The 13226-nt window shown below is 41.9% G+C and overlaps 1 protein-coding gene across 1 annotated transcript in view; it reads left to right on the top strand.

Moving 5' to 3' along the window:
* bnc1 (basonuclin zinc finger protein 1) overlaps positions 1 to 13226 on the top strand; it is a 97790-nt gene that overhangs the window by 56866 nt on the left and 27698 nt on the right. The window contains exons 2-3 of the mRNA XM_078530433.1: positions 956 to 1058; positions 5722 to 5957. Coding sequence (XP_078386559.1) covers positions 956 to 1058; positions 5722 to 5957 — 339 coding nt within the window. The remainder of the gene's footprint in view (positions 1 to 955; positions 1059 to 5721; positions 5958 to 13226) is intronic.

Below are 13226 nucleotides of genomic sequence, written 5' to 3'. Positions count from 1 at the left end.
GTTGTTTTTGAATATCAAACAATCGGTATGTTATTGAAAAACAATAGCAAAAGAACTCTTCTGTGGAATGGGATTATATTCATTGGAGTGGGATCATTTTATTACGTTAAATTTTCTGCACTGAAATGGGCAGTACAGTCCAACTGGTTTATGTCGGTGTTTTTTATGCTTTGCACCATCTGCCTCCCACCCTACTTAACAATGCAACTTAACTGTAACAATGGGAATTGGCCGCTTTTTCAGATACCCAATTTTACACATCAATTTACTGTCTTCAAATGAAAATCCAGTGCCTTGCCATGGTAAGAAAGTTGACATAAGACAGTTTTAGCAGCTTCAGTAGTGTCACTCTTGATCAAGATTGAAGGATTGTGGTGTGTTGCTATTTGCAGGAAATTCCATATGTAAGCACTATACTTACTTTAGTATTTTGTGGCATGATTATTGAAGGTGAAATGCTTTCCTAAAATGTTGTGAAACATTTCATAAATTTAATCCCTAAATCATACATGTAAAGCCCATAAACAACCAGTTGAAAGATAATTGGACCAAGAGCTAAACCATTGTGTCTGCCAAAATACAAGCTTCACTGTGAGGTTCAAATACAATGTTCTTTCCAACCTGGAGTGTTTCCTTGCAATGGGAAATTAGATGCATGCTCAGTGTTCCCTTGTGCCATGAGGTAAGAGGGTGTTGTAGCCATTTATACAAGATGACTGATGCGTTCCATGATGTGCATCAAAAGGTATTATTTTTCGAATGGTTATTCCAGATCACCAGTTGTCGCTCTGAATAGCCCAGTTAGTTTAAATGATTGGTGAAACAAGTAAATTTTCAATTGTTTAATGCTTAAAACATGTTAAAAATGTATTTTATGTGTTCGTACATTTGGTGGTTTGTGTGGCGTTAATGGACACCCAACGTAGATAATACTTAATCCTTTCTCCATTTTCAGGCCATTCGCTGCACACTGGTGAACTGTAACTGCGAGTGTTTTCAGGCAGGGAAAATCAACATACGTCAATGTGACCAGTGTAAACATGGATGGGTGGTACATGGTAAGTACTACTGGAGATGTTGATACTTGCACCCCAAGGCAACCTTGAGAATCCTTGCAGAGATGGAGTGACCTTACCCATCCTGTTGGCAATTAATCTTATGTTATGCATTGCACTGTCCTGAGGATTGCTAGAATGACACTTGCTCACCTTAAGAGCCATCATAGATCCCAATTTTCTCCCTTCGGCACCCCGATTCCCTCCAGACCCTCAGCACAAAGCTGATGCTTTGGGCCCCCTTGAGTGAATCTTAAACAATCAGCTTGGAATTGGAATCCAGGCCTCAACTCTCATTTTCCTATGTGCATTTACCTAGCCAGCACTGAGAAACCTAGGGGTGCAGACATGTAGATGATTAATGGTGGGAATGCAGGTAGACAAGAGATGCGTTGAACATAAAAGCAGCAAAGTTATGTTGGAAGTTGTATTGCCATTGATTATGCTGCAATTGCAGCATTGCATAGAGTTCTGGGCACCTCATTAAAGGAAGGATTTTAGAAGCATGAAAATGATACTGCAACAGTTCACTGAACAACATCAGGTATGCAAGATTAAAGTTGTTAGGAAAGGTTTGGAAATTTGGAACATTTTTCAGAGAATGTAGGAAGGTGGGAGAATTTCAAAATTGTGAAAGGTTGATGCTGAGTTATGATCAGCTGAAGGGTTGAATGGCTTCCCTCTTTTGCCCCCTCCTTGTTTGACCGCAACAGCTTTTTTTACGAAAAGGGTGTACTTGCCAATTCAGTGAGTGTTTAACCATTTACAAGCTGTGGTCATAAAATAACCAACTGGACAGGTTTTCTTGAGTTTAACAAAGAAAGAGATTAATTTTATTGCACTTAAACCAATCTACGTAACATAATAAAATACGCTGCAGCTTTCACACGGGCACATGCGAAGTTCACACTTGAACACCAGTAGATTGCAGAGTAGAGAAAGATAGATTTGTCAGCATAGCATCCAGAGACATTTACTGGCTATACAGACTGTCGTTGGGTGATTTGGCTTCAGGCTTAATTCGGTGACATTGCAACTTTCCTTCAGTGGTTCCAATGCTTCCGATTTTAAAGATGTAGATGTCTGATTTGGCTGTTCTCCTGGAGGCGATAGCGCTGTGTTGAATTCCTTTAAGAAGTCTCTGTCTGAAGCAGGGGCATCCCTGGCTGGTCACGATCATCAAACAGGGGGTTTGCCCCCTCTCACTGTCCAAGTGATTATGCGTAATAGTTTGTCTCCACCAGTTGAATACCTCAGTTGATTGCCTTGATGCCTTGCTAATGGGGACAGGATATATGGTTCATATTCCCAAGTCATTGTCCTTGATGTATCTTTGCAAGTGGGTTTGGGAGAGGGAGGAGGAGGAGGAAGCCCACTCGGGTCATCTCTCATCAGTGTCTCAGTCGCTTGTCCTTTTACTGTAGAGAAAGCAGAAGCTGAAACCACACAAAGGGTGGGTCTGTCACATGACCATCACCCAGGATTCAAATGTGTATTCCTCATTGCAACTTTAATCTGGGAATCACCTTCTCACAGCGAAGATCCTGTTGTTCAAGTGATTGGGTTTAAGGCGTTCCCATTATAGCTCGACGAGTTCATGTCTGGGGACCCCCCCCCCCTCTCAGCTAGGGTCCTATTGTCCAAGTGATTATGCTGAATAGCTTGTCCCCATCAGTTGAATACCCCAGGTGATTGCCTTGATGCCTTGCTAACGGGGACAGGATATATGGTTCATATTCCCCAAGCCATTGTCCTTGATGTATCTTTGCAAGCATGCTGTCTCCATCCCAATGAATTAGAATGTGTATGGGCTAGCCATCCTTAGCTGTGAGCTCAAGTCACCTTTAGTCTCTGCATTTGAAAAGTCTTTGTCTTTAAAAGTTCGATTCAGGTTTCCAGCCAGTGAATTAAAAATCGTGATTTGACATAAAGCACATTTTCATGACAGGTGAAAGATTGGCTGGATTTTCAGTCAGGAGTTAGGAACTGGAAATGGGAGCTAGTTCCGAGCCCTGACGCCGTCTGGTGTATTTTAGACATACCCACCTCAATCTTCAATGCTCCAGCCCAATTGAAAGACAGGGACTGAGCTCGTGGGTCCAAACCGGGGATGGGTGGCTGGGCTCCAGATGCTGTGGGCCCAATGGGAAACTCTCCATCACTTAGTGATTGGCAGCCTTACCAGCCGAGGTGAGAGCTGCCAGTCTAAACATGGAGACCGCGAGGGGCGAGGGAATGTAAAAAGCCGCAGCTGATCCAGGTCAACGTGGGCTGCCCACATTGCCCAATGAAGTTCTGCTCCTTAGTTCCGACTTCCCCCCCAGTGAAAACGATTCAGAGTCAGGATTGTGGCGGTGAACCAGCACGGAAGCCGGCAGCACCAAATTGTAGGTCCGTCCGTCTTCAATCACAACCCCAACCTATTTAAAAATCCTGGACAAGGGAATGCAGAGTTGAGATTACTGTTGGAAGAATGGATGGGGAATGAGAATAAGCTTTTCTACACAGAGGTTTATTAGAAAATGGAATGCTTTACCACAAATATCCATTGGGATACGCGTGATGACATTGTATAGAAGGGAACTGGTTAAAAGAATAAAAACAGGTTACATGGAAAAGGCAAGGAAATGGGATTGGACTGGAATTCAATTAAAGAGCTAGTGCTGGGCCTGACCACTTGAATGACCCCCTTCTGTGGTCTAAATTCCATGATTACTGTGCAGAAAATTAAATTAAATTATGTCAACTGGCATAAGCAAACTTTTACATGAAAGCAGAACACAGGAGGAAAAAGGATTACAGTTGATCTATTCCAGAAACAGTAAGAGCTTGATCAAGGTGAACAGACAGTGTTCTGTTTTTAATCTGTACATAAAATGGGAATGGGAAAATTGCACAGATGAGGCAGTGGAAACACTTGTGTCTGCAGTGATTAGATTAGAAAGAAACATGTAAGCAAAAGACCTGTGTAAAATTGGATAAATAAGTATGATTATAAAAATAACTCATTACCAAGTTTCAGCACAGCCATGATTTCCTGAATGGCCTCTTCCTCTACTTAAGGGGGTTCTATATAAAGTCACATCCCTCATGTTGCAGCAGATGAGCTGCAGTGAAAAATCATGCTGGCCTTCAGAGAACTCAAAGCACATTGGAGGTGCAGTGAGCAGGTTGCTGTAGATCAACCCTCAGTTTGTGTTTGACTGATAAGAGAGTGCTTCTTGATATTTGAAGTGGCCTGAATTATATAGCCAATGTTCCCCAGCAGTCAGCTCTGTCTGTGCGGGGCCAAATGTTCATGTGCAGACTCTTTCCCGCCGGTATGGCGCTATCCAAAGATGGCTGTGTGAAAGCTATTCCCAGAAGCTTGGATTTCTCCCATGGGCTTGTAATCTAGATGAAGAATTTTTGGTTGATCCTTAGTTTTTGGGGCCTCCCCAGATGTTCAATCATCATCATTTTGATTATCATCAGACATCCTGAGGGCCTTGCTCAGGGAGTTCTTGATGAGATTCTGAAGGGATAGATGTGGAAGTTCAAATTGTATTTCCTTCAAGCACAGCTAATAGTTTTGAGCACAGGGCATCATGCAAATAATGTCATTATTTGAGGTACATCGTTTAAAGGTAAATAATGAATCAGCTAGCAAGAACATCCTAGTTCACTGGCAGCTACACTGCAAATATGCATTATGTGGAGTGAAGTATGTGGCAGTGTTTGGCCCACAAGAGAAGTTTTCATTTAATTATCTGATGGGCTGAGTTAAATTTTAACCCCTGTTTGAAGCAATTAATAATTCAAGTTATCAATATATTTCCTGTAGTCTTTTACGTTTTTCAGAATTTGACAAGTTATGATTAATTTTTGTAGATGATCCAGGCCACCTGACTCTGTCCTATTGTGCAATGCTCTATGCCAATTAAGTATTACATTTATATAAAGCTTTACACCAAAACAAATTCTTTTTGGTTTTGGATTTCCAGCATCCGCAGTTTTTTTGCATTTTTCTCTTATTGAGAAGTGGCCTTCACCCTTGCCCCTATTTTCAGTCAGATTGCAGTTAAGTCACATTAGCTTGCATAAATCAAGTGGTTTATTTTTGCTTCTAGAGTGGTGAGTTATTGAATAACTTCATAATACATTCAATTATTGTAGCGGGGCTGGAATATTCAGCTTTAATGGCTTAATCATAAATGCCTGCCCATAAATGTCTAACATGCCTTTAAAACTGACACTGAGAGATTGAGTTTCTGCAGTGGTTTTCCGGAATTTCCCCTGTAACTTGCGTGAAGGATCCTCAGAATTCCCAATGCGAGAAAGTAAACAGTGCTTATGACAAGGTTTTGATGGACGATTGTAATAGACTGCGTTAGGATTCAGTGCCTGAACCTTTTGTTTTTTATTAAAGAGTAACGCCTTTTAAAATATGTTTCAATAAGTAGTCTGCAGTTTCCTTTAACGTAATTGGGAATACTGACTGTAGAGATAAGGATTTGGCTATTAAAGGCCTTTAAAATTGAGGCATAATTCTGATGGAGTATTGTGTTCAATATATAGTGAGTTGCTTTGTGAAATGATGCGTGGCTGGACTACACATTTCACAAAGTCCCAGTTGATTTTTTTGATTCTTCCAATAGCATACTGATATCTGGTTTTCTTCTTGCAGCTCTGGACAAACTGCGAGTGAATCACCTCTATCAACAGAGTCAGGTGGAGATTGTCCAGTCTAACGTTGTTTTTGACATTAGTAGCCTAATGCTCTATGGTACCCAGGCTATCCCCATCCGCCTCAAAATCCTGCTGGATCGTCTGTTTAGCGTCCTCAAGCAAGAAGAAGTGCTCCAGATCTTACATTCTCTGGGATGGACGCTTCAGGATTACATCCGTGGCTACATTCTGCAGGTAACACAGCCCTAAAAATTTCGGAGAGTTGGACCCGTTTGAGATATTCCTTCAGTGTAGTAAAACATCACGTGCTTAACATTAGGAATGTGACATCACTATTCTTCTCATTTTACGCATAATTTGCATTCAGTTGCTATTTTCTCATTGCAATATAGCAGAAGGAAGATGTCAAATTGAGGGGCAAATCCCCCCCCATCCTTTTATGATGGTACTTCTACTGTACACCACTTAACGTAGCTTCTCATGTGATTTAACTTCCTCTTGATGTGTAAGCAGTAAGTTCTTTAATTACTTAATGAAGGATTAATTATTAGACAAAAAATAACCACTGCCTTCTTTATTCTGATGCTTTATTCTTCCCATAAATAAGACTTAATGTGGTAGAGCATCTGCTTTAGATGCAGTTGGCAATCCAGGTGCAAAATGCATTGGACTGGAAATGGTTTTTTTTCCCCTAAGTTTCTACTCAAACATATGGCTGAATATCGCTGAGAAAAGAAATTTTGTCAAAAGCTTTTCATCTTTCACTCACCAGGACAATCGCAAGAAACCAAAATCAGGGGAAGCAACAATTTATACTCTGAGAAGAGAGTGCTGATTGGTTGGCAAGTGGACTCTAATTGATAGAGGCGTTGCCATGGAGAATGCAACCAATCAGCGTCCACTTGCCAACCAATTAGCACTCTCTTCTCATAGTGTATAATTGTTGCTTCCCTGAATTGGTATTCTTGCAGCTGTCCTGTTGACTGCAAGATGAAAAGCTTTGACAGAATTTCTTTTTTCAGCACTACTCAAGTTCTGTGCTGCTAAACGACTATTTATATGGCTGAATGTAAAATCTGTCATGAACCAGTCCAATTGGGCAGTGTTTTACAATTTTCTTTTTTCATGATTTTGCTTTAATAGTTATTTCCCTGATATTTAAGTGTGGTAACCTGGTACAGTTTTATTAATGCAGCTGAAAATGGCTTTATCACAAACATGGAAGCATTTTAATCAGAATGCTCATCCACTCTCTGTGAGTAACCCAACTTTAAATACCTGAAAATGACTTTTAAAAAAAACAATGCAGAACCATTCGCTAGTTATATTAGTGTAGAGTGTTCAGGTTCTTAGTAAATTAAAAGACAAATATATTCATGCTTTTAAAGCATGCCTATTCGTGTCCTTACACCCAAAAGAACTAGTTTAATTTTAAGAGCCTCTTCAAAGGCTCACAAAAGACACAATTATTGGAAATTCACCATGGTGATTAATTTGATCTGGGGACATGATCAATTTTTGGACAGGGCCTACTTATAGCGATTTTTTATTTTTAAAAAACTAGCGCAAAAAGTTCCAGTAAACTCAATTTACATTGGGTCTAATTTGTGTTTGAAGTTCTGCAATCTCGCATTGATTTGAACGTGTTTGGGCAAATTGTGCTGGAAAAAAAACACACACAGACTAATGAGCAATATTTACTACAAGTGTATGTTCAAAAACAATTTAAAGGTAAAAGTGGAGTTTCTTTGCCTGAAATCCACTTATTGCACACTCCCATTTTTTTGGTAATGAACAATCCCATTAGTTAATTGCATTGGCAAGTGGTGTCTAATTCATAATTGAATAGTTAACCCACTGGCTCTAAGTTGGTCTACTTCGGAACTTCTGCTTGAGTTAAGTCCTAAGCATGCCTGATTGGTGAGATCACTCGCAAACAAGTTTAGTTAGATTGCCAGGTTGAATTAAGTCAAAAGTATTGCATTTTCGGATGCAGATGCAGATGGCGTGTGAGGGAGTAAAGGAAAATGTATACATTCCATACAGCAGGTGCAATACAAGTCACTTATGGAACGGTTTGTGACAGGATGACGCTTGGGATGGTTCACAGCAGTTCACAAATCCATTGCAATTAACAAGGAGAAACAGGACACAGTAGTGTAGTAGTTGTTACTGTACTCTTAATCCAAAGGCCTGGGCTATTAATCCAAACAATGTAAGCTCACATCCCACCATAACGACTTGAGAATTTGAATGCGGAATAAAACGTCTAGAAATAAAAAGACGGGTGTCAATAGAAGTGACTGTGGAGCTGTCAGAAGGTCATAAAACTCCAGTGGTTCACTGCCTTTAGAACAGCAGCTCCTCAAGAAGAAGGCTCACCAGCACCTTCTGACGACAGCTCGAGATGAGCAAAGAATGCCAGCCTTGCTCGCAATGCCACGTCCTGGGAATGAATAAGAATTTCAAAAAGCTGGGAGATTTTGTGTTTTATGTGAATGAACTCACTGATACTTTGCAATTCAGACATTCCAACTCCACGATTTAGTGCTTCGTTGTAAATTTAAGTATGCCCTAATATCACCTTATGTAGCTCGGTGTTAAATATTCCTTCAGAACGGTCCTGTAAATGCCTTGGGACATTTTATTGTGTTAATAAATATATAAATGCAAGTTGTTGCTGTTGTAAACCCAATAATTTAGGGATTATGGGAATAGGCATAAGCCATTGAGGCCCGCGAACCTATTCTGCCATCCAATTCGTTCATGGCTGAATTGTATCTTAACTCCATTTACCTGCATTGGTTCCACATCCTGTAACACCCCTCCCTAAAAGAAAATCTCACTTTTGAAATTTACAATTTACGTTGCCTCATTTGCTTTTTTTGGGGGCGAGTAAACCAATTTAACCTGAGAATTTTCTTATGCAATAATGGAGGATTCTTGAGGAAGTCCAAGAAAGGCAGTTTGCCAAACCTTTTCCTGCTCTCTCCAAAGTGTTAGAGTTAATGACGTGAGCTGTGTTGAAATGCTCACTGCAGTGAAAATTACACATAGGCCAGAATTTAGCCTCTCGTCGGGCGGGGGTGGGGAGCGGGAGCAGTCAGTATGCCCACCGCTACCCATGGTCGGGCTGCGAGCGTGATTTCTCGCTGGTGGGCCAATTAAGGCCCGCCCAGCGTGAAACGCGAGCGGCAGCAGTCAGCGCTGCCTGTGTCGGGGGTGGGGCAGAGGAGGAGGAGGGCGAGCGCACAAGTTCACGCGTGCACACAGGTGCACACAGGAAAAGCTCCCTGAGGCACAGAGCTGCCTCAGGGAGATGAAGATTTAAAAAAATTAAAAATAAAGAATTTTAAGATGTTAAAAAACATGCCCCCTCATGTGACTCTGCCAACTCCTGTGCGTACCCGCCGACGAAATAGCGCATGGAGTGCGTGATGATGTTGGGACGCTCGCCCGACGTCATCGTATGTCACTTTACGCTCGTTTGGGTTGACGAGTGAAAAATTCTGCCCATGATTTCTTTTGCCTTCTCTCCCTATCTGATACTCTCAAAATCCTTTGAAATCAACATTCTTCTGTAGTCAATATTCTTCTTCATTTCTTTATTCTTCCAATACCATTGGATGACCTGTCATTGCACTTGAGAAAATAACCTCGATAGTTCCCTTCTTGTGATTTTTTTTGGGTCTCACATGATGCCATAGAACATGTTTTCCCATAGTCTTGTACTGCACAATGACCCTGACCACAAAATGCTTCCCAGTTTTTTTTTTTCTTCTGTCAGCAGCAACGATGACACACCAGTTACTTGTTCAGTTGGAAATTGCCCTAGAGGGAGTGCAACGAAGGTTCACCAGACTTGTTCTTGGGATGGCCTGACTGTCCTAATGAAGAGAGAGTGGGGAAACTGGGCTTGTATTCTCCACTGGGCGGGCCTTAATTGGCCCACTGGCGTGAAATCACAGTCACAGCCCGATCAGGGGCAGCGGTCGGTTTACTGACTTCTCCTGCTCGCCCCCGCAGAGCCCGCCCAACGAGGGGCTAAACTCTGGCCTATGTGTAATTTTCACTGCAGTGAGCATTTCAACATAGCCCACGTCATTAACTCTTACACTTTGGAGAGAGCAAGAAAAGGTTTGGCAAACTGCCTTTCTTGTACTACCTTAAGGATCCTCCATTATTGCATAAGAAAATTCTCAGGTTAAATTGGTTTACTCGCCCCCAAAAAAAGCAATTGAGGCAACGTAAATTGTAAATTTCAAAAGTGAGATTTTCTTTTAGGGAGGGGTGTTACAGGATGTGGAACCAATGCAGGTAAATGGAGTTAAGATACAATTTAGCCATGAACGAATCAAATGGCAGAATAGGTTCGCGGGCCTCAACAGTTTATGCCTATTCCCATTATCCCTAAAATACTAGGTGTACAACAGCGACAACTTGCATTTATATATTTATCAGCACAATAAAATGTCCCAAGGCACTTCACAGGACCATTATAAAGCAAAATTTAACACTGAGCTACGTAAGGTGATATTAGGGCATACTTAAATTTACAATGAACCACAGTTATCGAGCTGAAATATCTGAATTGCAAAGTATCAGTGAGTTTATCCACATAAAACACAAATCGTTGAAACCTACAAAATACTTAAAGGGATAGACGGAGTAGGTACAGGTTAGACGTTTCCCCTGGCTGGGGAGTCTAGCACTGGGGCACAATATTTCAAGATAAGGGGGAGGCCACTTAGGACCCAAATGAGGGGAATTTTTTTTTTTACTCAGAGGGCCGTGAATGTTTGGAATTCTCTACCCCAGAGGGCTGTGGAAGCTCAGTCACTGAGTCTGCTTAAAGCAGAGACTGACAGATCTCTAAATGCCAGTGACATAAAGTGATAGTGTGGGGAAAAGGCATTGAAGTGGGCGATCAGCCATGATCGTATTGCATGGTGGAGCTGGCTCGATGGGCTGAATGGCCTACGCCTGCTCCTATGTTTCTAAAAGCTCTTGAAAAAGTCACCAAGACCCATGTGCAAAGTCTGAGGTGCATGGTCAGCTCATAAGCACCAGTGAAATTTGCTCCCTGCGCAGGGAGCGAGATAAAGGGGGCTCACAGAATGTCACGAGCAGACAGGGCTACTGCTCCAAATTAACATGATGCTGCCAAATTACGGTAAGTGGGTGCACGTGGTGATGAAAGGCCTCACAAATACTCCAATCACGTTTTCAGCTTTTAGAAAGGTTGGCAAAAAATGACGGCCAAGAAAGAAAAGGCGGAGGACCCATTGTGGGGGCATGAAGTGCGTCTGTGTGCAGGTGGCAAAGTGTGCCCAAGCGATGCAATCAACAGTAGCATTAGAGTATTGGACCACACAGCCAAAACTGTAGGAATTAGGGCAGAGAAAATAATGATCAAATTGCACAGTATCTCATCAGACCACAGCTTGAATACTTGGTCCCTTTCGGTTGACTGTGAATCAAGGGAAGCAGTTAAGCACTGGAAGATGAGACAGTTAATTTTTTTTAGCCTGGATTTTTATAGGTGTGTTCAAGGACTGGAAAATTTAAATCTAAATCATTACTTCAAATTAAATTGAGAGAGTAAAGACGAGGTGACACTGATTTGAAACTAACAAAAGTAAAACTTAAGACTGGTATCAGGAAGTTGCTGTTCACACGGAGAGTGGTCAGCACTTGGAATGGAGTTTCTAGATAGATTATTGGTGCCAGAAATCCTCAAAACATGAAGTAACAGTTGGGTGCTGCAAGGGAAAACTATACGGTCTTTCTGAATGGATAAATTAAGATGGGCTGAATGGCCTTCCTCTTCCATAATTACCTTATTATCTTACCTCGCTAAGTGCATCAGACTTGGCTGGGGGAAAGCTGTCTCCAAAGTAGCCTCAAGTATTATTTTGGTCAGGAAGATGTCAGGAACACCTATGTCCTTGAGGCTATAATTGCTCAGCCCGTAATTGTAGCTCCAAGTGGATTGATGAACTGGCAAAACGTGCATCTGTGTCATTAATCGAAGCATCTTTGAGATTATCAGGTTTGCCATTCTTATTTGGGGGCTATGGTGCATTATTGCAGCAGAGTAGAAGAAATTTAATGCTGCACCTAATTGCATTCTACATAGGGGTGTTTAATGCAGATTCTTGGGTCCCTGCTCCACCACTGGTAGTTCCGAGCATTGGTGCCATCACTAAGAAACAAGGTCACCGCAGGGCAGACACCTTATCAGCACCACGCTGGCAGGTTTTATGAGGCTCCAATGCAGCAGCCTGAACATGGAAAGGACCCCACAGAAAAAGAGTTGGAGAAGCTTAACCCCCAGAGATGCTCTCTGGTTACGTCCATTATCTAATCAATTGTCTCTGGGAATCTGTGGGATGGTTAGGTCTATTAGGTGGTGGAGCGGGCAGAACACAAGGCCAACTCCCCAATAATGTCCCAGCCTCTTGTCAATTAGTTTGAATTATGGTGAAGCAGGGTTATGGCATGTTTTATGGTTCTCCCAATACCTGAAATGGGGAAAATGTGGAGTGATCCATTACTGATGTTCATTGTGAAGATAAATATTCAGCAAAAGAAGACAAAACTGATCTGGGAAACTCTCCTGGTGAAGGTACTGCTTTTACCCCACAAAATTCTTAATCATGGGTTGGCATGGGTTAAAAAATTAATGTTCTAGATCACTATCAGGAAGCAATGTATAAAAATCTTGAGCTCTCACTCCATTTCAGAGGGGTCATTGGGAATGTCTACAGTAACATTCCCTAATATCCCTTTTTTTGCTGAGTCCCATTTGCTTTTCCCACATTCTCATTGCTAGCATACTTCTTTGGGGAGGAGCAGCTTTTTGACATCCACACTTTTGTCTTCATTGCAGAATTATTTGATGGTTTTAGCATTGTTTAGTATAAGTTTTGGATAGCCCATTGCTGCTATCCCTAATGTTTAAGATCACGACAAATTCTTGGCTTGAAGCTTCTATTTTCTGTTCCCGCTCCTCCACCATGGTGTGCCACAGATATGACTTAAAATGGTTTCAGTGAATCTTTGACCTCTGACCGGAAAAATAGAGCGAAATTTAATAAAGACTCTGGGAGCAGGGAACATGGCGGGGCTGAGTTAATCAGCCAGGAGGCATGTTAAAATGCAGAGGTTAAGGCAACAGGATGGCAGTGGTGAGTCATGCCTCACGCTGTCCTTTGGCAGGATCCTACTGGTGCTATATTTGCATGCCATGCGTACTCTTTATATTAAAACTTATTGAAACTAAGTCCGACCTTCAATATTAAGTCAGCAGCGCATGCCAACGCAGTGACACCTGGTTCGCAGTCGTTTAAAGATTGCGCGCGGTCAGCTTTGTGCAGTAGGGTCTGAGGTGAGTGGTCGTTGTCTTTGTTGAATTCTGCGGCACAAGAGAGGAGAGCAGGAGAATGGCGGCTTGCTGGGACGAACGGAATGGACAAGGGCAAGTCAGGGGTAAGATGGGGT

This window comes from Cetorhinus maximus, chromosome 26 (assembly GCF_964194155.1).
Source record: "Cetorhinus maximus chromosome 26, sCetMax3.hap1.1, whole genome shotgun sequence".
Taxonomy (NCBI): domain Eukaryota; kingdom Metazoa; phylum Chordata; class Chondrichthyes; order Lamniformes; family Cetorhinidae; genus Cetorhinus; species Cetorhinus maximus.
Note: the sequence above shows the minus strand (reverse complement) of the source record. Positions and strands in the feature narration are given on the sequence as shown.